The 25,741-nt window shown below is 36.2% G+C and overlaps 1 protein-coding gene across 1 annotated transcript; it reads right to left on the reverse strand.

Annotated features, from left to right (window-relative positions):
- Window positions 1-5,706: 5,706 nt before the first annotated feature.
- LOC121294441 (apoptosis regulator BAX-like) lies at window positions 5,707-9,992 on the reverse strand. Its single transcript, XM_041218127.1, has 6 exons — window positions 9,716-9,992; window positions 9,224-9,272; window positions 8,722-8,883; window positions 7,140-7,269; window positions 6,583-6,687; window positions 5,707-6,084 (listed from the first exon to the last, which is right to left on the reverse strand). Exons 1-6 carry the CDS (start codon window positions 9,774-9,776, stop codon window positions 5,980-5,982), a joined length of 612 nt encoding a protein of 203 aa, XP_041074061.1. The 5' UTR covers window positions 9,777-9,992; the 3' UTR covers window positions 5,707-5,979.
- Window positions 9,993-25,741: the final 15,749 nt, after the last annotated feature.

The following is a 25,741-nucleotide window of genomic DNA, read 5'->3' on the forward strand; positions in this document are numbered from 1 at the left end:
TTCCATTTGTTAACAAATAACTTAAACAAGCATAGCAATTGTACCTAATGTATTGCATAATTCTTCTGTTGGTAAGACATCTGACATAGACTCCACTTAGTCAATGCTCAACACACTGATGCAACCTGATAGAGTCATCAGTCTTTTAACACTGACTTAACCAGGAGAGGAAGGTCAACAAAAGTCATCAACAGAGATGCCTGGCAAGACTAGCTGAAGAAAGTGTGGAGCTAATTGGGGTGGGGGGGTGGGGTTGTAGTTAACCCATAGAATTAACTGTTTCCTGGGAAATTCCAAACCTTTCTAATAGCAGGATTCTAGCAGCTCTAAATGCTCCACTCTGTTATATCATGACCCATTCCATTTTGAAAGGTATTTAGAACATACTGTATACAGTTAAAGCGATGACTTCATTTTCTACATTGCAGTAGTAGAATAGGGCTTACAGGACAATCCTAATATATTGACACAAGTCATGCCCTGTCTTCTCATCAGAAACTTATTAACATTATTTGACAACTGTCTTTCTCAGTGTCTCCAGTGGTGAAATGAGTAAATTGAAGGCACTGAGAAAGTTCTCATTCATTGTCACTAGTGCTAGTCAGCGATGTGCAATCAGAGTGGGTGACCCTCATATATAAGGGCTGATGTATTTGTTGAACAACATTGGTAAAACAATACAGTATGTCTGTGTATACACAATGGAAGAAGAATTTGGTGAAAAACAAAAATGTACGTTATTGTCTTTAACACATGGTGAATATATACCCAGGCAGACATGGCCTGTGACACCTCATCACGCAGCTTCTCAGGCACAGGATAATTGTGTTCTCACCGCGACCTAATTGTGACCTCTGGTAACACATCCATATATAGTTCCTAGTTGCTTTTGTTTGTTTATGCATTATTGTCTTCCTTTATTCATCTCCATTTAATGTATTGCCGTGTTGAGACCAATGAGAAAGTATCGTACCTGTTCAAAAAGTGATCTGACCTACAGGGCATGACAGCATATTTGATGTGTCATTAGATTTGTTGACCAAGACATAAATACAGCCCACATCAGACACCTATCTCTGCTGTCTGTTTGCAGATCGCACAAATCCACTTCAATATGGAATCATGTTTAATGAGGAGTATGTATTAGAAATTAGAAGAAAAGAAAATGTTTATTATTTGTAGACTCTTGTAACTTGTTGATTTGATTTAAAAATAGAAATACAGCTTCATAGTGGCATAAGAAGAAAACATTGTTATAATTTTAACTGAAACACCTGGCTACTGGATATTAATAATTATTTGTATTTATTATTACTTTTAACATTCAAATAAAACAGGGTTTTTATTGCTAATCTTTGTAAGCATTGGTTGGGAACATTGAGAACATGAGGATGATGCCTAAAAAGCATCTGTTGTGTGACCCAATGGGCTGCATTCCCTTTGAAGAGAGTAGTGAAAAGGAACAGTTGTAAGTTACTGGTATATCTTTCTGAAATCAACCATTGCTCTATAGCCTGTCCTGACGTGGTCTGCCACTATCTATGTTCTAAATGGCAGGCATGTTTTCTTTCACAACAGTTTCAGATTATTTATGCTCACTTTCAGTCATTCTTAGTAACTGGGTCAGAACAAGTCTGCAGGTGGATATAAGAAAACCTTCCAAAGCTTGTGCTTTGCAAGCATGTATGTATTGCTGAGAGTCATTCGTCACAAACACTGAAAGACTTCCACTGTGAGCAGGGTCATTGTGTTGATATAGTAAACCAACGAGACAAACTCTTACTAACACAAGTGACCAATTAAAAGTTTATGTGCCAGAATAAAGTCACCATGAACAAATTCCATGCCAGCTACTTCATCAAAGCAAAACTAGGGTTCCCTGTTACAGCTATTTATGATACTTCTTAAGATCCAAGTGCGTAGAAGGCTTGGATATTTCTCTGGCTCCCAAGTGAAATACAAGGGGCCCCAGTTAAAACGGTTGCATGATTGTGGGGGCAATGCTATTATTGATTTTTTTAAAAAGCATCTTTAAATGACTCTTGAAACCTTTTAAAAAATAAAAGGCAAGTCAATGTATTTACACAACAGAATTTGCAGTTAGGAATGCTACAGGATGAAGTTTGACATTGCAATAATCTAATGTGTACAAAAGACCTCTTTTTAGTCCTATTAATTGGCAGTGTAGGTGGTAAGGAAGGTTTAAGACCCCAACTGCTCTGTGCAAAGCATGAAGCAATGGAAGAGGTGTTCAATTCAACAGCGCTAAAGAAACCCTGCAAAAGACTCCTGTGAGGTGGAAAGCAGGTATTCACAAGGTACTAATCTTCAAATTAGAGAAGCAACCAACACAGCAGTGGATTTCTATTTACAGTAACACAAAAAAAGGAATGTGACTTTAGAATAGAATGCATGGAAAGGAACGGTGCTTTCATTTATATAGTGTATTTAATACTGTACAAATGAACCGTTGAACCACCACTGAAGAACATCTGGCTCTGGGGTGGAATTTGGAAGCTATGTTTTGTCTGCACACCGCAGGACAGAAAGTATTAATTTGGTGATTATTCTGGAGCGCTTGAGACACGTGATCACCTGGACTAAATTATATAAATGTGGTTGATCAAAATTCAACCCAGATTGACTTTTTGGAGATGATAGAGACAAGCTATGCTGTATGGCTGTGGTTCCGAGATCATACTGTACACAAGGATTTATAAGGTCATGTGAACTGCCCTTATCTGCAGGGAAACAACTAGGGCTAGGACCTCATATAAAGAATCAAACAGAATGCCTAATGCCTGTTACTAATTCTACCAGCAATGCACAAATGTGGCAGTTGTGTTATGTCTTCTGTTTTGCATTTTACTTGATTGACCTCACAAGTAAAAATTGAAAGCACTCTATTTGCATATTACTAATAGGTGAGTGATTTAACTATGAAGGATGGATTTCTCTCCCAAAGGTGAATGGCGGCACCAACAGTGATAGATGGTGCTTTCTTGCTTGATTCTAGCTCCACCATTATATGATTATATGGGGTCAGTTCAGCATTACAAATGACACACTGATAAGTCTAGTCCTTCCTGCATATTTCATAATACTGTCCTTTCAACATTTATGCATGGCTGCTCTATTTTTCACCAACACATGGACTGAAGATAACTTATTCAGCAACGTCTCACAGCTCTGCTGTTTATGGTCATTTGCTACTCACTACACCCTTACAGCTAATCTCTTGGTTAAAATAATGTAAATTATGCATGTGATTTCAAATCTACAGATAGTATTTGAGGAAGAAATGGGTCACCTATGCTAAGATAGGTTAGTCTGTCACTTTTGGCCATTGAGGTAAGCAATGAGGATCGCAAGACCTTGCATTGCATGTCCTGTTTAGCTTTTACAATACAAAAGCAAACTTGATTTAATCTGACACACACTGCACCTGTCTTTAGTAGGGTTAAAGGCAGTTGTAAGCCACCACCATCAAGAAACTGTGAAGTCTCCCTGCTTTTGACTGGGTTTTCCATTTTCCATACATCTACAGCAACCTCAACATCTGTTGAAAATAAATGCTCCAATGTGGGGACACTAGCTGGGAAAAGTGTTCCACTGTGGTTTTATTTCACATTTTCAGCCTTCACTCAATTCCTTTGTCTTACATATAATAGAAATCTAATACCACCCTCAGACAGATAAGAAAGAGATCAGGGAAAGCCCAACTCAGAACAAGCAATGCTGAAGAATGGGTTGTCTCTCCATTGCCTTCTTGTTAGTATTGCATCCATATGCATGACAATGTTGTCTTTTATGCATACTGTGACATCTAGTGTTCAGTGGGAGGCACTACCAAATTTCACTGGTATGCCTATAACAGCAGCCCATGCAATATTAACAATGTACCCTATATTGTACGGTTTGCATTTAGGTGATTCTAAAAAATATCTTGCTCCCCACTTACCTGAAATTGAGGTTGCAAATTGTGCGGCCGTGAAGTACGGGTTGAAAAAAAAACACATCTTGTCAAACGAAACTAATTCTACCTACAAAATCAATTAAAAAAAAAAAAAAAAAAAAAAAAACAGCCATTCCAGCATATATGGTCTGATTACCATTTTTCATTTAAAATGTCAATAATGATGCTTGCACCTCTTTCTGTTTTATGGCACCCCTTTATTTACTGTACAAAATAAAAAGTATACATAGAAGGAATTTAAATAAATGATTTCCCTCAGGGCTTGGTGCAGCTGAAACTACTTTCTCGTGGTCTGGAAGGAGAAGGAAAACAAAAGGCATTGCAGGGTTGCTAAATAATGTGTGAAGAGTGTTTCTACTTAAATGAGGATATTGTAAATTTGTTACAGTCACCAATTGTTTCTTATCCTCATTGTTAATGAACAGATGTGGCAGATCAAAATGGGGAGTATGACCGCGTGGAACACAATTCGAAAAGTCTGCACTTCAGCTGTTGGCTAAATACACATCAGGAAACAAATGGGATGTATTATGTGTCTATAACCCCCACACACTCACATACATACATCCCAGTTTAAAATTGCACTGTACTGTGAGCCCACTTATAAAGTAAAACGGTAGCAAAGCACATATTCGGAAACCAAACCAATAGCAGGAAGTGGTAATGGAATAAGGGTGCTGCTGTTGAGAGACACACAGATGTGTACCCTATTCAATCACCTAACAATAATTCACATTACACAAATACTATAAATATCACCTTACATACCATAAGAGACAGGGTCAGCTGTATATAATAAATGATATAGCACTTATCTTTAATATTACTCATAGAATATAATGCCATATAACTTCCAATGCAGTGTAGTGAAAGAGATCCATGTAATGGTAAGTAAATCACAGTTCTGAAAATACAATAAACTTTATGTAAACTGTAAATTATGTGCATTCTTATGTAAAATAGAAATGATAGTGCAGCTTGCCTGTAGCCTGTCATACATTAACCCCTGCAAAGTACAGCGGTTATAGAGATTAATCTAACACAGTTTATACAGTGCTTCATGAACATATCCACTATCTAAAACACAAAGACTAGTTACTTTTAAATAATGCAATTGCTCTGAACATTGGAAGCTAATATATACATATTGCATCAATTAATATAAAATATAAAAAAAGAAATATATACACACTGCTGTGCAATAGTCTTAGACATGTTGCATTTTTCTACTCAGATGCATTATGAGCATCAACAATTTACTCAGAGCCTCCACTCGTGTTTTCTACTATTATAAACAACCTTGACTCGCATAAAGAAGGAAAAACATTGAGTGAAATAGCTCACATCACTTGATTTTCAGCAGAACTGGCAGAAGGCACAGGTGTCCTTGTCCATCAAATCGACAGTACAAAGATCACTCCTGAAATCAGGACTTAAAGGATGTGTTGCAGGAAGAATACTTCTTAAGAAAGAGGAACAAGACTAAAGGCTAAAATATGCACGAGAACACAGAAATTGAACTTTGGAACAATGGTTAAAGGTGCTTTGGACTGTTGATGGATGGACGATGACACCTGTGCCTTCTGCCAGTTCTGTTGTCAATTCAATGCTTGTCTTCTTTCTATTCCTGATTGTCTTTTTTCTATTCCTTAAGGATATTATCTTCAAGTTTGCTCATCCTTGTTAGACAGCTTTTTCGGTGTACCAGTCCTGGGTTTGTCAATTACAGATAATGTTTCTCTGTACTTGCAGAACAATGCAACATGTCTATGACTCTTACACAGCACTGTGTGTGTGTGTATTAAAATGATATATGTAAAATTATACACCTTTATCTCAAAACTCATTAATTAACTTGATCTTTAGTAGAAATCTGAGACGCTACTTGGATAACACTGAGCCACATTTACATGATTTTACTGCCTTGGATAACTGGAGTGCAATACAGTCAGTGACACAAGGAGAGGCTTATACATGTTCCACTTTATAAACAGAACTGTATTTCATTTATGCATCTTCCAGTAAGCCAAGGCACCCGTGAGAACCCCAGCTACAAATATTGCCACATTGTGCCATCTAAGATTATGGAAATAGTACTTGACCGTTTCCTACAAAGAAAAGAAAAAAATTAGAAGTTAAACAATTATCCAGATTTAAAAAAAAAAAAAAGAAAAACACAACTCATAGCCACTGCGTTTTAAACTCTTTGAATAAAATACAGTGTAGTACAGGTGCAAACTGTTAATACAAATCATGGATATACTTTTGTTCATGGTTTCAATGTATCTACATATTTAATTCTATACAGATACATGTATTTACATTTGCAAAAATGTCTGTCCTTAACAAAGCAACTACACTGTCCATGAGAAGGGCCATATGTTACGGAAACATCATTTACTTGCATCATTGTGCTTCAATGCAACTGGCCACAACATACTTGATACCCCCAGAACCTTTGAAGTTTAAAAAGTATTGCTTCTTTTAATAAGCAAGTCTGCATTAGAAACCAAAAAGGCACCCCCACAAGTTATAGTTTCCAGACATCCTGCCATGCATATGGGCAAAAAGGAATGGAAGGGGGGGGGGCAGGGAGTATGACTCACCCATCCTCCTTGCTCTCTGATCCACTGTGATACATGCCTCCTGAAGAAATTCAATGCCCAGCCCATGATTTTCTTTACTACGTCCCTGCAGTTTGTAGATACTGCCTGTATAGCAATGTAAAAATTATGGATTTATAAATTTCGGTTTGCTAACTCAGTTAAATAACCAATAGTCCTCAATCCTTCTCTTGGAGGCCCAAGCAGTTCTAATATCTATTCATTTTGCTTTATAAAACACTAATGACACTGTTAGACTTGTATACTGTGTATAGCTACCACCCAGTGCATAAAAAAATGTATTTCTAATAGCAGTTCTCAAGTACAATCTTCCTTTTTGTGATTTGTAAAATGTTCATACATCTTGTGTCACTTATTGTAGTGCAACATATTAAAGTAGAACATATCTTGCTTGTACTTTCTACTGACTTGTCACTGCTCTCCTGTTATAAGCAGATTTACTACACCACATAAAAATGTATTTTAAAACATGGTATTCATTTTAATGGACTTCTAGTCCAGTACTACACATTGAAAGATTTAAATAATTCAACACTTACCCTGTATATAAGTTTGTAAGCAAAATGAAAAAGGGCAACGACTCTTCCCCAATTAATACCATTTTTGAAAATCCTCTCGGCCACAACATAGAATAAATCTTCTGAGTCGAGCTGGATGTGATCAATCAGGCTGTGGGGAGGGGAGGGAAGTAGATTTTTTTTAAAAGTCAGAAACGTATAGACAAAAAAACATAAAGGTTCAAATACTCCAAATACAGATATTGCCTTTGCACTCCTACTAGGGTGGTTACCAATCTGAAGTACTGCAAGCTGTATTGGTTGTATCTGCAAGACTATAGGGCAGGTTTAAACTGTAACAGCCTTAAAGCTTTCTTCAGAACTAAATAAGACGTTTCTAAATGAACTCTATGTTCACCAACGCTCAAATACGGCTAACTCCATATCACCTAACAATGCACAGCACAAACATAATGTAGAAAGGATTCACCATATCATTATCCCCTGACCCACACACAACTGTAATTGGTATCTATATCCTTGGTGGGAGTGATGTTAGTATTCATACTACAACAGTGCTTGAACAGTTCGTGAAGTAATATTATAATGGGGCAGTGAAAACACTGAAAAGTACTAAAGAGCAACTTGTTAAGGTTGTGAAGTATCACAGTTAATCTTTTAATTAAGAATCACTTTATACATTTGGGACATGCAGATCTTTCAAATACAAACTACAGGTAACTGCTGTACTTCCTGTGCTCTAGGTCAGACTCCATAGCCCCAGTCTCTCTCTGAAGACAGGAAGCAGTAGTTTAAACTTTCAAAATCAATAGTGTTGTACTTGAAAAACATGTATATCCCTAAACTAAAATCAACAACAAAAGGAAGAGTTTAATGTCCGTATTCTTATTCGTATGATTCTGTATGACACAAGCATCCACAATGTTTAGAATTCACTTCCTAGCCTTGTATTGAATGTAATATGCCTGTACTTAATGTATTTGCATTGGGGTTTTTTTGTACTGTTTGTATTCAATGTACTATGCCCTGTATTTCACTGTATTTAATGTATTATGCATTGTTCCTCACTATCTTGTAAAGCGCTTTGTGATGGTGGTCGCTATGACAGGCGCTATGTAAAATAAATATTGATTGATTGATTGTAATAAGAGGTAAGAGGATTAATATTAAATAGGTTTGAAAGCTAGACCTGTTCACAGTCTTTGAATACGCGTTGCATTATGTGCACACAGTGTAAGCGACATTCTGAGATTTTTTTTCAGGCATAATGAGATCTAATTTATTAGATGATATAGTGTACAGTGATTTGCTTACATTTCCTCTTTACAGTTCCCCACACAGGCAAACACTTGTAGGACTATGCATGCCTAATACTAGTTTGACAACACACCTGCTGGGTTTGGCCAAGGAATTTCCCAAACAAATTTTACTACCAGACAGTTTCACTATGAGATTTTTGTTGACAAGATTGTGCTGGTAAAGTATTTAAAATGTCAGCTGAAGATTGTACAGTATCTTCAAATGGCAACTATCCCAAAATAAACAGGCTTTCCAAAGTTAAAAAAGCAGAATTAGGCATCTTGTACGCATGTTTGTTACTTACTACTGAAGTTCAGCATTCCTGTTCAGCTCGTCTCCTATTTGAATTAAATTTCTGACAATCTCCTTCACTTCAGGGTCCCGGCCTTCACTTTGACTCCCACCCAAATCCTCTTGGCTCAACAGGACTTGTGGGTCACCTACATGGGCTGCCTGCACAATGTATCTAACAGGAAAAACAGTTTAGAATACTTTGCATTACAAATAAAACTGCTTTCTGTAACCATACCGTGTTTTTTTTTTTTTTTTTTTTTAATTATTATTATTATTTTTTATTATTGATTGTTTTATTGTTAATCACAAACATGTTGCAAAAAATGTAACTGTACAGACACAATAGATCAGTCAGATAACTTTACTTCTATCATTTTTGATTCACACATCTGCTGTCAATGGTCAGGATGAGGTTGAGTTAATCAACCAAACAAAACTGGCATTAGCAGAACAGGGTTTTTAGGGAGAAAAAGTCAAAGATGTTAGATCACAATATTAAATGAGCTACTCACTCACGTAGGACAAACGCTGCTTGCTCATTAATTCTCTCGTCTACGGGGTCTGCGGATACAAAAGCGTTCTTTATTCCAACCATGCCTTCGATTATAAACTGAAGCAATTACACCTCTGACTAACTCATTAAATTATACATATTTCTGGAACAACCTTCCATTGGGCTGGTCAATGTCACTGCAAAACGAAGAAGGATTTTAGGCAGCTGAGCTGATTGCTAACAAGCACAGATCCCTAAAACCTGGCCATTGAAAGGCCACTGTTCATAATGTTTGGTAATTGTGATTTATTTATTTATTTATTTATGTATTTTAATTTAGTTTTTATTATTAAATGTGTGTTTTAGAACTTTATACCCTCAGCAGTCACGGGCTGCAAAAAGTGATGAGCACTTCCAGTCATTCATTACAGTTCAACTGTTGTGTCGAACGTGTGCTATAGCTGCTAGTGTCATTATAATAATATTATTAGTACAAGTACAAATTACATACCCTTGCCACCAACCGCTCCAACGTCATCTTCTTGGTCTGAACTTTTGCTAAAATCTGCCATTTCCACAGCTTTACACTAAACTTCCGCAGTTGATTTTTGTGGATATTTGACGCTACTCCACAATTAATTCTGACTGTAGTGTTGGGTTTTCCCAGGTCTCGTTGTTCTGTCGTTCACGAAACTCTACAAAAGCGTTCAGCTTCAAGATGGCAATTTGTTCGATTCTGACACTTTTCTAACTTCCACTGCATTGGGTGTGACAGATAACCGAGAACACAGAAGTACTTTAACGTAAACATTAATATAACCAGTAGTCTGGGCGTAACTCACTAGGCAGGTTATTCGGAGATGTCATGGCATGAATATTAGTCACGTTTGCTTGAGGTGTGTTGCATGATTGCGTCTTAACTATATTGTCCACCAAAGGTTTTTTTTATTTGATTTTTTTTTTAACTTTGTTTTTTCCTGTAAACATTCTATAGAGTAATGCATAGTTGTGTTACAATAACTGTATTGGGCTACTGCTATTGATGTAAGCATTATTCAGGAACTGTGCTTTTAAAATGTTAATTCTAGTGGAATAAAAGTGGAAGAGCCTGTAATAGGTATGCCAGTCACACAATAACACATAGTTTATATGCAAGTGACAGCAGCTATGAGGTAATAGCTAGGTAAACTTTTGTTTGGTTCTGATGAGAGAGAGAGAGAGAGAGATTCTTAGATATATCCGTGATAAATGAATTAAATTGATCTTGATGATTCAAATATGACTTTTCTCTCTTGTTTTCTTTATAACTTTCCATTCTGCCTTTTACTCTCGTCTCTACTGTCTCTTGTCTTCCTTTTCCTGTCTATATTCAAAGATTTATATGATTGAATATATTCCATTTAATTTTATTATGTACATGCGTGTATTTGTCTTTAGATTCTGTATACTTTTTCCCTTTGTAAAAACCAATAAACAAATTCCAAATAAATGAATGAAATCCTATACGATTGATGTTTGTGATATCTTTGTATGCTAGTAGATGGCTCCTGACAACCCATGCTGGCCAAGACGTTTATGCGAAATCATTGAAATTCAAGACAAACAATTAGTCACAGTTGTAATCCTATAATTACCGAATAATATACATTGCAAAAGGGGTGTGTCTGAAATGGAGGACCGGTTTTGCTTATTGTGTTGCCCAAACTGCTCCCATTGTTTTGCTGGGATATTACCATCATCTCTAAGTATGGCAATGCCCAGTTTTTCACGTGCCGCTTTTTTGACCAGTTAAAAAAAAGAAAAAACATCTTAAATTAAAACTTTAGCTAACAGGTCAAATTGATGTAATACCACTGATACCCACAGAGTGGCACTATTGTATTTTTTTTAATGCAAGACCCCCTGAATTAATTTCAAGAGTGAGCATGTCAGATGCACGTGTTAAGATCTCCAGGCTTTTTCCTGCTTTTATGCTCTACCAGTATTAAAAATGAATGAGGATCAGTGATTATAGGAACACTGGCAGGAGCAGGCTTGATTAGATAACAGAAAGAAAGCTTGTTTGTCTGTGGTTGACATCACCCATATGGAATGGAAACAAACGGAAAATCCATTCAGGTCTGGTTTCTCAGGAGACCACAGAAGATAATCACAGATAATCACTTTGGAATTAAAAATGCAATTGACGGATCACGTAAAAATTGAAGTCCTAAAAAGGTTTCCTTTAAAACCTTAGCTAAGGTGAACAATTATACTTTATTCTGCTAGAGATTTGAACTGGTTAATATTGTCTGAAAATATACTTATCTAAGTGCATAATTAAAGTAGTTTCTCTAACCTGCTTATTTAAGTGTCTGAGAGAAACCACAAGAGATGTTGCAACACCTGCTCTGATTTGTTTTGTTTTTTTACACCTGTTTTTCATAAGTAGCATGCCATTGTCAACTTGACTGAGATATGGTGTTCTCCATATTTAACATATAACAATGAAGAACATGTAGAGTAGGTCAGATTCTCATATACAGTATATAGACACTAGTCCTTTGTTTGTGATCACATTTCACCTGTATTATGCCAACTCCATTGGTGTCTGTTAACTTTAGGATTGATTTTAAAATTGCAATGCTAATATATAAAGCTCTAAGTGGCACTTCTCCTTTATATATTGCCTAGCTGCTTACTCCCTCTGCCCTTGCTCGCAGCCTGCGTGCCTCTGAGGTTGGTCTGTTGGTTGTCCCCAACTCCAGGCTGCACACTCAGGGTGACAGGGCTTTTTCTGTTAATGACCTAAAATCATATTCCTTGCTAAATAATCATCAATTTTATATGAACAGCCTTATTCCATCATGCATTCCAATGGACTGTCAAAATTGTAAGCATAATAAATACCTGCAGCATGTCAACACCAACTGCAAAAGCCAGTGTGGTGATAAAAAGCATGTGGCCATGTGAGTACTGTGTGTATCTTTCTCTTGTTCGTTCGCAAATGACATCATTTGAATTATCTTTCTATCCATAAACAAAAGGTAGACTATTTCCTCTAAATCACACTTAACTTCCTGTTTGTTTGGCAAAGGTCTAAACATGGTGTTAAATAATTTATTGTAAGAAATCTGGACGGGATTTTTTTCCTGTTTGTGACTGCTTGTTTTATTTTATAAAAGCACTCGTCCAATTTATTTAATTTTTTTTTTTTTTTTTTTCCTAGTATGCCATCATAAATCCAAATCCAACAGAAATTCATCAGGCTTTTAAACACAGTAACCTTTATACTGATACGTATTTCTAGGTATAAATAGTATTTTCTGCCATGGGAGTACTCTTGGTAAAGAGTGACCTGGTTTATGTTCCATCCAATTTTGACAGTAATTGATATTTCCAACAGGCAAACAATCACTCGTTTCAGATGTCCCATAATTCTAAAATAGAAGTCACTTTTTGCTGAGACCTGTAGTTCAAGCATAATTCTAAGAGATGGTTGTATAGACTGAACATATTTCATAGTGACACCAGTGCTGTTTATTCACGTTGACACTGGTACTTCATTCAACTCTAATTAGGGATTAGCAGAAATGTAGGTACAGCACAAATTATTGGATTTGAATGGCAAGCAGTCAGTAGAGGTATAATAATGATTTAGTAACACTATAAGCTCTTCTTTATGGTTTGTGAAGTGATGGGGTTGCATCTTTTAGTCAATCTCCCCTGCAGAGTTGACACCTAATTAACGTCTGCCCTGTTTTTCTGTTTTTCTGTTGTTTCTAAGATACCCACAGTGTGTAATAGAAGAGCAATCTGACTTCATGATATCAGTCGATAACGATTTACCAGGACATGTGCTGAGGAGTCTCATGCCTGAAAAGAGTTTGACTTTGCCCCAGTGATTTTGAAATATGTTAGTATACAGTTACACCTACTTCCATTCTCCCTTAACTGGAGTATGTTCTCCTGGTTAGTCTTTCATTGGAAAGACTTACTAATCACAACAGTTGCAACAGAACACACTATCCTATTTCTCTCATGTTACTTGCAAGTCAACGGGTAGACTTTAATGTCAGTGCATCTATCTCCCTAGAGTGTTTTCCACAATTAAAGAATGATTTGGACATTATTGCCCAGTGGTGTGAAGACCATTTATAACTTGGAGCAGCTGTGGTAAAACTCTTGGAGACCTCCTTGTCCTTATGACACAAGTTATATTTATCTTGCAATAAAAAGCAATGTGTATATATATATATGTATATATGCACCTTGTTCAGATCCTAAAACAAGAACTGATTCACATTTACTAAATGTAAGACTGACTCACCATACACCTGCACAAGAACATTAAATTCAGTACTTGTTAATTTTTTTCTAGTTGACTTTATGAAATCCATGTTGTCCTACAAAGTAACAAGCTAGCCATCATTTAACAAAGGATGAATAAGCAATTCCACAGATACAGATCCACCGCTATAATTATGAATTTGGTGTCAGTAATGAAGACTACCTAAATGTTCATGAGAAGGTTTCCTCGGCAGATTTTGATTTAATCTTTACACTGCACCCTGCATCATGGACAAATTAACACAAAGTAACACAACAGAGTGCTTTTGTACCATTTGAGTAGACAAAAAAAGAATATTTAAAGACTGTGTGTGGCAGATGGAGTTTGCATCTCAACTTTATGTCCACAGGTTTTAATAAACTAATAACATTGCGTAACAAATTACTCCAGAAAATTGTATGAAGGAGCTTGTTTTATTGAAAAGATAATATAAACCACAGTAGCTTAGCCTCACTCAAATCAAAATGAAAAAGAACAAAATCACTGTAAAGCTTAGTACCACAAACTAAAACAAAATAGATAAGAGTAGTCAAGTTTGGAGTATGTTTCTGACACCATCACCTACGTGGATTATCCTGGCCTCATCTTTTTTAGAGGCCTCTTATCAACTGATGCACCATCTCAGCCACACGTGGGATTTAAAAGAACAGTTTTTCCTTTAAACATGTTCACTGATTTAGTATGTAACCTAAAGCATGGCACTCAAAGGTTAATCAGGCGATATTATAAGATTGCTTACAACAGTGAATATGACAAAGAAACAACAGTTACTGGATTATTCTCTTACAACCATCACACCCTCAATATCCACAATTATTCCTGTCTAAAGCATTCGATAACCACCTTATCTATATTTTAAGTTCCCAGTTGATGTTTCACCATTGATAAAACTAATAATATTAGAATAAATAAATTGTGTTGGTTGTTTCTAAACTGGTACTGTACTTCCTCCATTCTAATTTCCTTTAGCACTTTTAGATGGTGGCTGCTTTGATCTATGTGACAGAGTACGTAGGTGTACTGTAAATAATATATACTGTATGCCTTAGACTTTGTTTACTTTGAAAGTTTAGTCTTTTATAAGCTTTTATAAGAAACCTTGTTTGTACAGTTTTAGCTTCCTACTCGTAACTCTGAATGCTTCTGTCCTGCTAGTTTCCCTGCAGTCTATCTTCAATATGATAAAACTATATGAGAGCTACTTTTGTCTAAAAAAAACAAACAAACAAACAAAAAACAACGATTTGCAATTGTAAAATAAAATACAAAAAGCAATTTGAGACTCCCTCACAACCCATTCATTGAAATGTCTGAGTTGTTTATTTCTGGTTTGGTAATTTGTATTGGGTGTGTTTGTTTCTGGTTTTTTTTTTTTTTTGTCTTTTTTCTATCTGAAATAATCATGCTAATGATGTTTTGGAGTAAATTGCTTTGAGAGTTTAGCCGTATAACTTGCGGATGGATTTGTTAGCAGAAGGGTTTATCAGATCTCTATAGCAGTTTGCACCATTATCAAATAAAATAAAAGTGAGCTGTCATTGATCCTGACCAGAAGCCTGTCTTGGATCCCTTGCAGTCACATTAGCAACAGATTTTTCTTATGCAGTACCTCAATCCTACAGATGGCTCTAGTGTGTGCAGTTTAGAGAAACGGAAGGAGTTCTCAGGCTTTATCCTACAAAAGTCATTCCACAATTCAGCTACCGTTATCTGTTTTTTAAGGAGCTTGTTTTCATTATCCTGTTTACTGGAGAAAGCATTTCAGGCCACTCCAGTTTCCTTCAGCTCACGCAGCCCTCTGTATTATAACAGCAATCCCTAATGCGGACTAAAGCAATTCCCACTGCGTGCCAATGACTGTTTTACATTGTTCAGGGATCCAGGTCAATTATTATCAGACCCCCGAAGACCACTGCACGAACAGCTGGACTTCATTAAATGTTCATGTCCATTGTTCAACTGTGAGAAAATGTTGTTCGGAAGCGCCATGTCTTTCTGGTTCATAGCGACTTTTGCATGCTTCTCTTCTATAGCACTGCAATGGAATGCCTTGAATTAAAGCCTGACAAGAGATTTACAAATTGGAGTCAACCTACTATAATTAAACTGATAGTTTTTATTAATTGTTTGATCTGTAATGGTTAATATATATGTGTATTGATTTTAAAAATGCATATGGGTAGTGATACTAAACAGTTATATTTATACAGTACTAAATTATGATTAGATTAATCTACACACTGTACTTTATCACCTTTCTTATAATCCATAAAAGTATGTTTAGTTGCAAGCTAAATTTAAGAATTGAGATATTAAAGACAAAAGAATATAATAATATTTTTTGTTGTTTAGTTATGCAATGTCTTGACAAGACTGATGCTATGACAAAAGAGACTTTTCACCTATAACCTTTTTCAACTTTGTCTTTCTTGGGTATCAATGGAGACAATTAAAAGTTGGTCAGTTGCCGCTGGATAAAATACTATACTTTTAACATGAGAGTTGATCAGAACTCAATGGAAAAACTTGGTGAAATAGGTTGGGCTTAGATTTCAAGTATGTGTAAGAGTTTTGTAGGCTTGGGAATATGCAAAAATAATTTTAAAAAAAAAGCCCAGCTTTACAGTCCCACCTAGATATTATGTATTTGAACACAGTTCTTTATGATAATATACAGAGAATTATAGACCTAATTAGAGCAAAGGCACACAGGGGATGATTCAATCTCCCGTTTGCCGTCTTTGCAAGACCTTTGGTTAAGCATCAATTCAGGTTGCAGTAGCAGGTCACAGTTTTTAAAGGGTTTTAGAACAAATAAATTATCACAGCCATATATCAATGGATATTATATCTGGAACAGAACTATGAAGCAGGGTTTTTGGAGTCTTATCTGAAATTAAAGTGCCGCATGTTTGTTTTTTGATTAAGCAACAGTACCAAGGCAGTCATTACCACCTTCTACAGACCACCTTAGATAAACAAAGTTCACTGCAAACAAGCTCAGTATCATTCATATATTCTAAAGGGTTTTCGACTGGTTGTTTTTTTTTTCTTGTTTGGGATGCTTGTAATGCACACTAATTTCGAACTTTATAACATTACATTCTGTCACAAATACTGTGCATGACTCTTTGTGATACCTTTCTCCTTGGAGACTTGGAATTATTTAGTTAAGTTTTCATAAGAAGACCTTGAAGAGATGAGGAGATGTCCAAAACAGGAAATGACCAGTTAAATACTGTATTCATTTCTAATACATAGAAAATCCAGTACCACCACATTGCTATTTATTTATAGCCATTAGAAATTAAAAACATCCCTTTTCCTGTGCTCGGTAGAGCTAGAAGCATATATATATATATATATATATATATATATATAGAAATAGAAATCCTCCCACATCCTCTGCCTTTTTAGGCTGATTACTAGAAGAAAAACAAGATAGGAATATGATGAGCATAAGTCACTGACAAATATTTGTTTTAATTTTTTCCAGTTATCCAGCCATTTTACAATTGGCATGGCAACAATTTTTTTTTTTTTTTTAATTGAAGAGAATTCCTTTAGCATTTCCTCTAAGACAACATCCAATATTAAGCTTTTTGTTTAATGGTTTAATGTACAGTAATTATATTTCTATCATTTCTTTCAAGGCCAGATTCCACAGCCTACCTGAAGAGGAAGAAATTGTTTTCTGGCTGTGTGAAATCTGTAGTATAGAAATAATGGTTGAATTTTAACTTGAATATTCTTTTGAGGAGAGTTTTGAGAGCGTTTTCAGTTTTACACATCATTGAGGGCCTGCTCTTGACCCTGGGGGTTAATGTATTCCAACACAATGCTGGGTCTACCCTCTGCACTCTGAAACTCTGGCACTTGCCACTCAGCTCCCATGAGAAGGTAGTCAATGTCTACTTATGTCATGCCGGCTTGGAGTTCATCCTGCCCTTTGACAGGGAAAGCAGTTGGGCTCCAAGGAAAGGTATCAAAACACTTGAGAAATCCCACACTGCCATATCCTACAGCTTCCACAGCTGAACCAATGCCAGCCATGACCAGGGTATGAAGCTGCAGGTAATCCAGCCTCCAGCAGGGGCAGTAGTGTTTGTGGCGATTTTGCATATGAAGGTGATAAAACCGGACCTGAATAAATGATAACAATTGTTTATTTGACTTTGTACTGCATTTTTTCTCTTTAATATGAGTTATTCCCTTTGTTCAATTTGAATGTTCTAGTCTCCAAATTTTGAGCATTCAATTGTGAATGTTATCACTTCACAAGATTAACAATCATTGTGCACCGATCATTTTGTAAGTACAAAATAATTTGTACCTCATTGAATCAGATGACCAAAAGAACACCCTGGTTTTCTCTATGAAGATCAAATGGGGATATGATTCTGAGCCCATGAGTCGATGCTACATGTTTACAAGCAAATAGCTTTTTGTATACAAAACAGAAGACAAAAAGTCACTTTAGAAAAGCCAAAGTTCTTAGTTAGCTCACTCTCCCAGGGAGCAAAGATGATCACTTAATAAACCCCACAACAATCCCACGCCACCAGTTCAGACTACAGATGTTTTTTATTCACTGTAAAACTAATTATATAATATATATATATATATATATATATTATTATATATATATATATATATATATATATATATATATATATATATATATACGTAGGATCCTGCTCTTCCCATGTATAAACAAAGCTGTAACAAAAAAACACAAATCCGAAGGTCAAGGTTGTTAGATATGATGTTAATGTTTGTAGCATTATTTCGATTTGGTTATAAGTCAGGGTTTTATTGCTGGCACACTATTCATCATCCATCATGCTCAAAAATGATCAACAGCTTCTGAATGACTTTCATTTTGTACATGAAATCTAATAAAAGTGTCGGGGCAATTGATATAATATAATATAAATCCAGAATTGATCAGTAACTTGACATTTTATTTAAAAAAAAAATGTGATTAAGATTTATTAATTATCTCTAAAATCTAATCAAGAAATGTTTATACTAGAAAAATGGACACTTGTTTTTTGATGTAATGTTTGATGTCATTTCTTTCTTTTTTTTTTTTGTCATTTCCAGCAGTTGAAACTGCATGCGCTGTGGGGATGCTTCAAAGAACAAACTGACAATACCATCGGATTCTCTCAGAGACAGTTTCTCAGTATTGTGGAACCGTTTCTACCAAAGTAGAAAGGCTGCAACCAGGGAGTTCTGTGAGGAAAGAACTTTCTTTTTATCACACAAAGACCTCTAATTGGTCAGTAAAGACAATGATGAACAGGCGCCATGCAATTGGAATACATGACAGAGAGCCAACTGTCTGCCCTTTGTCAACTGCACAGCGTTGGCAAGCTGACCTGCACTTTTACAAGGACCATCTGAACTTTCACATGGTCTCCAAGGTTTGTTCTTATTATTGACAACATTTTATTTGAATTATCACAATGGATGCTATAGTGTTACCAGCAACAGGGGAGCAATGCACCTACTTGATGAACATCTAAAATTGTTCAAGAAGACATGGGCATCAGGGACTGCACAGGACTGCATGTCGTTTCAACACTGGTGACTTGTTTATGATTGAAAAAGGTACAGATAAACAGCAGTTACACCATACTGAACTAAAATTACGATAAAGGTTTGACCGTCTTCTCCTTACATGATTCCCCTAGACTGAAGTAACATGTACCAGATGTATGAATAAACTATACAATGATCTTTTTGTACTTTTCACCAACATGAAAAGAAAGTAATTTTATGCACAGACAATCTAACAGATAGTATGTTATGAAGATGGACCTGTCTGGCATTTCATGTAGAGTACTGTTTAATAGCTGCATTCAGTCTTTCTTGGACTGTAGCCATTTGAAGATCTTGTTACAGATTTTGTTTTGTTATCCGCATAACTGAAACCTATTTAAGTTCAATAATAAAGTAAGAAATAATGAGACTTGCAACTGCAGTCTGTACCCATTTCCTGTCTATATGTAGAAACAGGTAAATAAAGTTTTGTTTTACCATCAGTTCTCTGTTGAGTCCTACAATTCTCAAAGTTAACCCAGCTCAAAATTAGTTTTATTAATAAAATTACTTTTTATTAAGTTTGGCGCAAACTTAGCAAAGGCTAATGAAGGATTCCCAATCATCTAACAAAATGTCTGTGAGGCTAGATAGACAAAGGGGCAGGCTTTTCTTTTTCTTTAAGGACACGTCTCAATAAAACGACAGGGGAAAACATTGGGAATCATTCAAATTTAAAAAGCGTGTATTTGTAGGTACATGCTGTGTATTACATAACTACAAATAGTTATACAATTTAAAACATACCAAGAAAAACATATTTCCCTGTTATTTTAGTGTAAATAGTGTGTTTGGGAATGCAAGGTTGGCAGGGATCCTACCAACAATCACAGGTAATTTCACGCTAATTACGGAGTGACCACCTATTTACAAGCGAGGGAAACGCCTTTGTTTGGTAACAGGAGTTTGACGTTTGTTTTTGACATGTGTTGGGAAGTGTAGTTTGACTACTGGTAGTGAAAGCTATTGCCCAACCTACATTTGCTTGTTTTGTTTGAATCTTTATTTTGGCACACTGTTTATTTGTTGTTCCTGTGTTTTGTATTTAAATAAATGTGGCAAACAGCACTTCACCGCAGCTTCTGTCTCTGAGTCTCTGATTCCTGCTGGCACACCTTGGGCCGTGATGCTGTCCTGTCACAGTGCACAACTTGGAAACAATGACTATGTGTGTGCAGATTCCTTTAACCTGAGCTGTACAGTGGTGATATAGTATTATTTATTTTATAAAAATTGAACTGGGGGTAACAGGACTATCCTGAAATGGATATGCCACACCTTGTCCTGGAGAGACATGTTGAATGCTGAGTGCAAGCCCTACCAGGCATGTAAAAGAACTCTTAAATACAATTTCCCTACTATATTCTTCCACACTTCAGCATTGAGTGTGCATAGAGAGATCCAAACTAAAAGTAGTTTTAGCTCAAGAGAGAGACCCTTCCTGTGACACAGACACACACACACACACACACACACTTGTACATACTCTGTGATGAGGACATAATAGGCTATGAGGTTATGAATTACATCTTCTGAAACATTTCTTTTCAGAGGTGTGACACATATCTGATTATTTTCTTTTGGCCTGTTCCAACCCTTGTCTGTTTTTCAGGGAACACAGGAAAAGGGAACACAGGGAAAGATACAATGCCAAAAAGTAGGCTTCCATTTAGATGCACTGTATTGGATTTGTTGGTACAGTACTATATTTTCAACAGAAGTAGTATTTTAATTCAAAACGATATGATTCTGAAAATAACACTTGCCAAAAGAGATGACTGTGGACTGTAATACAGTACATACTTTTAAATCCGGTATGTATTGTAGCAGTATGTAAAATTCCCTGCTAACAACTGAACAGCAAAATGAAATCAAAATGTTACCCATGCACAGAAATGCAATTTAGCAAAAGATTTAAAAAAAAAGCAGTTTCCAGAATTAAAACAGTATCCAAAGTCTTCAAAATTGCAGAATATTGTGCTCCATAAGGCCCTAATGTCACGGTTCACTTGCAAATGAAAATGCACAAAAACAACTAAAGATCACAGATAAAAATGAAGACTACATCACAGTAATGTTTAATGTTTAACTGTTACATTACTGTAATTTGTCTCATTAGCTTTGTTTTGGCTGCATTTTCAGCAAGTGAAACTGGAGGAAGCGCTGTGTAACTGCACAATAAAAACATTTGGCATGCGAGAGAGAAAAATAAACGCAGACCGTGACGGACTTGCAAATAAATTGTAACATTGAAGAGATATATATACATGTATATTGTGTATATTGTGACAGGGCAGAGGCTCTGCACACTGGGAAAATGTGTGTTTTATGTTTTGTGGCTGCTTTGCACAACCACAATGTCATTGCTAAATTGTTTTATTGAGCCAGATCACCTGGCTCTAGTTTAATTGTAACCACCTGCAGGCAATAAAGGAGGCAGGTGTATTTAAGCAGGTCTGTTAGGCGTGCCACTTTCTGTGTAAAAGCTACGGTTTATGTTTTTTTTTTAGTTCTCAGAGGTGAGACTATTAACAGAAAATCTAACTGCTTGGGTCAATTAACATTATTATTATTTTTTTTGTTTTTGTTTTCTCACTGTGACATCTTTGCCTGGGAAACAGAAAGACACTTTTAAATTAATAATGCTGCTGAAATCTTGCTTGATGACACACTGGACTCTTTAGAAGTTGTGTGATCCTCAGAATCTCTTCACAAGCACATGTCCTGGGATTTGGGTATTAAAATGTACACGCTTCATGTCTATTTTTGGCAGGACAAAGACCTGGGGGCTTAGAGTTACTGGGAACATGAGTTTGTTTCAAAACATGACCCGTGTAATTTAAACATCAGCTTGCAGTCATGGTTTATCATCACTGTCTGTGCTCACCGCAGATGCGTGTTTGCTGGAAACATGGAGTCACCTGACTTACTGTGGCTTTTCTTTTTACGCTAAAATATGTTGTTTGTCATGCAATGTAATTCCATTTGCAGGTTAATGCTAGACTCCAGCCAAGTTAGAAGAGATAGAGTCAAATTACTGTGACAGTCACATGTATTTCAAATGTTAGAAAAACAGACCTACCCTTTAAAAAGTGTCCCATAGTAACAGCACAGCAAAGTGTAATAATAATAAAACTCAGCGAAAGCATGGTAAAGCATATATAAGCATTATAAATCCCCGAGAGCTACAGTAAAGCTTATTGAAAAACATGTCAAACCATAGTAAACTATGGTAAATGCAATGGGAAAACTGCAAAATTAGCATTCCTCTTTTATTACTGTTCATCTCCTTGTTAAAGTTCCCAATTTGGATTGATAAATTGAATATTGAATATACAATTTTTTTTTTTTTTTTTTTGTATATCTGTCTGGGGGTATTCCCACCCAACAGGTTGTTGTTTGGGGCAGAATGAATGGGATTATATTGTACTGTGTGAGATGTATTTCTTTCCTCTAGACATTACGTCCCATATGAGTGCCATGGTTACATTTTACACAGTTTAATCAAACACATGGCACTGTTTCAAAACAAAGACCTAAAACTCTGTTTTAAGAAGCTGAACAGTTTCTTTGTATAGATAAGACAAGTAAAGATTCCAAGTGCAAAAAAGCAATCTGTAACTGTAAATGTAAATTTATGTCAGAGGGGATAGAATCCAACATTGGATATTAAATAAAACAGACCTTTACAAGTTGATGCCATTGAAAAATGTTCACATTGAAATAATACTCAGACAGCTTAATGCAACAAAAACCTCTTTTATGGTATTACAAGTTTAGTTTAATGCCAACATGCATTTTATTTTCTTATTAATATTGCCGAATTAAGCAAAGAAATGAGACCTTTTCCACCTGAAAAAAATGACTCCTTCCTGCAATTGTGTTCAGTGTTTGAAAGAAGAAGGGGGGGGGGGGGGAGTCACGTAGTCCACATTCCAAATAACTGACTGGCTGATCTCAACAAGGATGTAGATCACGGTGTTCTTTTTTCCTATGTTAACGTTAGTTCAGTTTAACCATGTTCAACAGAATAGATAGATGTGTCTCCTGTTTATAAAGGTGTTTTCAAAATCGAACCCACAGCCGTTCTCATTCAGTCTGATTCCCAGCTTTGAAGGCCACTCGCAGTTTTTCTCTTTCTAAACACAGTATGTGCAATAGGGTGTGGTACATTATCTTCTACGGTGGAAGTTCTATCACAAAATCCCTTCTGTTCGCACAATAGAGAAACATGGTCGTATATAAAAGTTCACAATCATATGACAACACCTAGGGTTTCCCAAAACTATTAGCGTTGGAGTGAAATACGCACTTCAGAGATGAAGTTGATTTAGAGTACATGTATACAAGCTCTCTTTATTGTTGCCACCTTAATGATGTGGTAAGCTCTGTCTGCAGTCTATATTTGGTACAGTGTTAATCACCGGGACATTCAACTCACAGACCTGCATTCCAGACTTTGACACAACTTTTTATTTCTTGAACCATTTTGTTATTATTCCTCATGGACATCAAATATAGCGGGTAACATTTTATATTAAGAGTCTTTAATTACTGTGTATTTACATAGTAGTAAAAAAAATGTGTACTTACATGTAATTACAATGCTATTATGCATAGTTACAATACACTTAGGGGTGGATGTAAGGATACAGGCAAAGTGATTTGTGGGTGCAAAACCCCCATACAGCTGCCATAAATTGTGTTTAGCAGCCGGGTAAATTCAGAGCAACACTCAATTTAGCGACTGCAAAAAATGCAGTGCATGTAAAGAAGAGTGTTCACTTGGTGTTCTGCACATGGTATCAAATTTACACTTTGCCATCATTAATCCATTAAAATTATATTGAAATGCATTCAAATGAAAAAAAAGAGCCTGGCATTTGGCAGCATCTGGATACTAAGAGGGCGCAAACATTATAATGTGATGTAAGGATTTTGCCCTGCACTTAGGCAATTGCTGACCCTCCAAAAACTTTACACCTCTTCTGATAAGGTGTAAAGCATTTTAGAAGTAAGTAACTAAGAGCTGTATAAAAGCACACACCTGCAGAGACCTGTCATTGGCTTAAGAATGGATGCTGTGGTACACTTCCTGATGTTGAGGCAGGAACACATTCAGAGGAGAAGGGCCCCCATATTCAGTCCCAGGGTCACTTTGTTTGGGATGCCGGTAGATGCAGTGCTAAAGTGTTATCGTCTCACTCCGCAGGTCATCTTAGACCTAATAGCTCTGTTCTCTGCACTACTTATCCTCTGGTTCCATTCAGACCACAGTTGCAATGTCTGGAGGGATAGTCTGACCAATCCACCTTTTCCAGTGCTAGGCACATTTCTGTATGCCATGCTGAAAAGGACAGGCCAATACATATCATTCCAAATAACGCAGTTTAATGCTGATTTTGCATGATACAACCCTAACCTTTAACTTAACCCTAACCTCTTTCTTATAGAGCACACTATAGAATAAAATATTTTTGCTTCATATAGTTGAATGAAACCTGCTGAATAATGTTACGTTAACATATTGAATTAGATACCGCTTTGTAGTTTTCCATATACTTAACAAACAACTGACACAAATTTTAAAATGTGACATTTCAAAATATAGCATGAAATATTGTACTGTTATGTTTCACAAACCCTTTTCGTCTGTTTTAGGGCGGGTTAAAACGTTATTCTCAGTTTTAAAAACATACTTTAACCTACATGGGTCAATAGGGTGGATCTCAATTAAGGTGGATCACAAGTAAACCTGATATCAATCATGCAGTTATTCAATAATCAAATTAAACATCTGCTGAAGCCTGAGGGATCAATTATAATGTTTATTTTTAAATGTGAATGTGTTTAAAAAAAAAAAAAAAAAAAAAAAAACAACTGATGAGGGAACATGGGAAATCTTCAAATAACACAAAAAGAACACAAACAATAATGCGTTATATACTATACATTTCCAGAGGGCATCAATCACATTTTCATACACAAGCAAGGCAAAAGGAGCCTAACGTGTTTTGTCTGTTAATATCAGCCCTTCTTGTGAACATCGCTACATTCAGAGCACACCCAGATTGTAGTACACCGCGCTGCTGATTTAATATTTTACTGAGCCGTTGTGGTGCCCCAGTGGGGTGATACTACACTGCTACAGCAATACAACACTGCATTGGTGAATTGGGTTGGGCTTTAATGTTCTAGGTTTGATCAGTTTGTACTGGTTAAACGGGTCTGTGCTTTCTTTCATCGTTCAGTCGGATTTAGTCGGCTTTAGTTGCTAGTGCTTCACTGACAGTTAACTCGTTCTGACAGTGGGTGCGTTAAATAACTGTACTGTGGGGTTTTTCACTAAGCTGCTCTGTGCGGCTCAGTTATTAACGTACCCAGTGATTCAAGTGAAATTTAGTTTTTCAAACCAATCCCATTTCTCTTTTGTGTTTTCTTAATTACACATCCAGAGAGAGAGAGAGAGAGATTGCGTGCAGTTGATAAGAGTGCCCAGGATTTGAAAGAAGCGTGGCATATAATCCGGTGCATTTCTTCATTCTTGCAGTTTGTCAGCACATTCAGAAACGTCCCTTGAATGTTTTAACTAACTGGAAA

Source organism: Polyodon spathula, chromosome 19 (assembly GCF_017654505.1).
Source record: "Polyodon spathula isolate WHYD16114869_AA chromosome 19, ASM1765450v1, whole genome shotgun sequence".
Taxonomy (NCBI): Eukaryota; Metazoa; Chordata; class Actinopteri; order Acipenseriformes; family Polyodontidae; genus Polyodon; species Polyodon spathula.

What these genes read in the sequence shown, in the direction of transcription:
- LOC121294441 (XM_041218127.1), bottom strand. Translation starts at nt 9,776, where the DNA reads ATGGCAGATTTTAGCAAAAGTTCAGACCAAGAAGATGACGTTGGAGCG. An exon ending in TGGAGCGGTTGGTGGCAAGG is followed by an intron (nt 9,273 to 9,715) that starts GTATGTAATTTG and finishes TTGTATCCGCAG; the next exon opens with ACCCCGTAGACGAGAGAATT. An exon ending in GCAGCGTTTGTCCTACGTGA is followed by an intron (nt 8,884 to 9,223) that starts GTGAGTAGCTCA and finishes TTTTCCTGTTAG; the next exon opens with ATACATTGTGCAGGCAGCCC.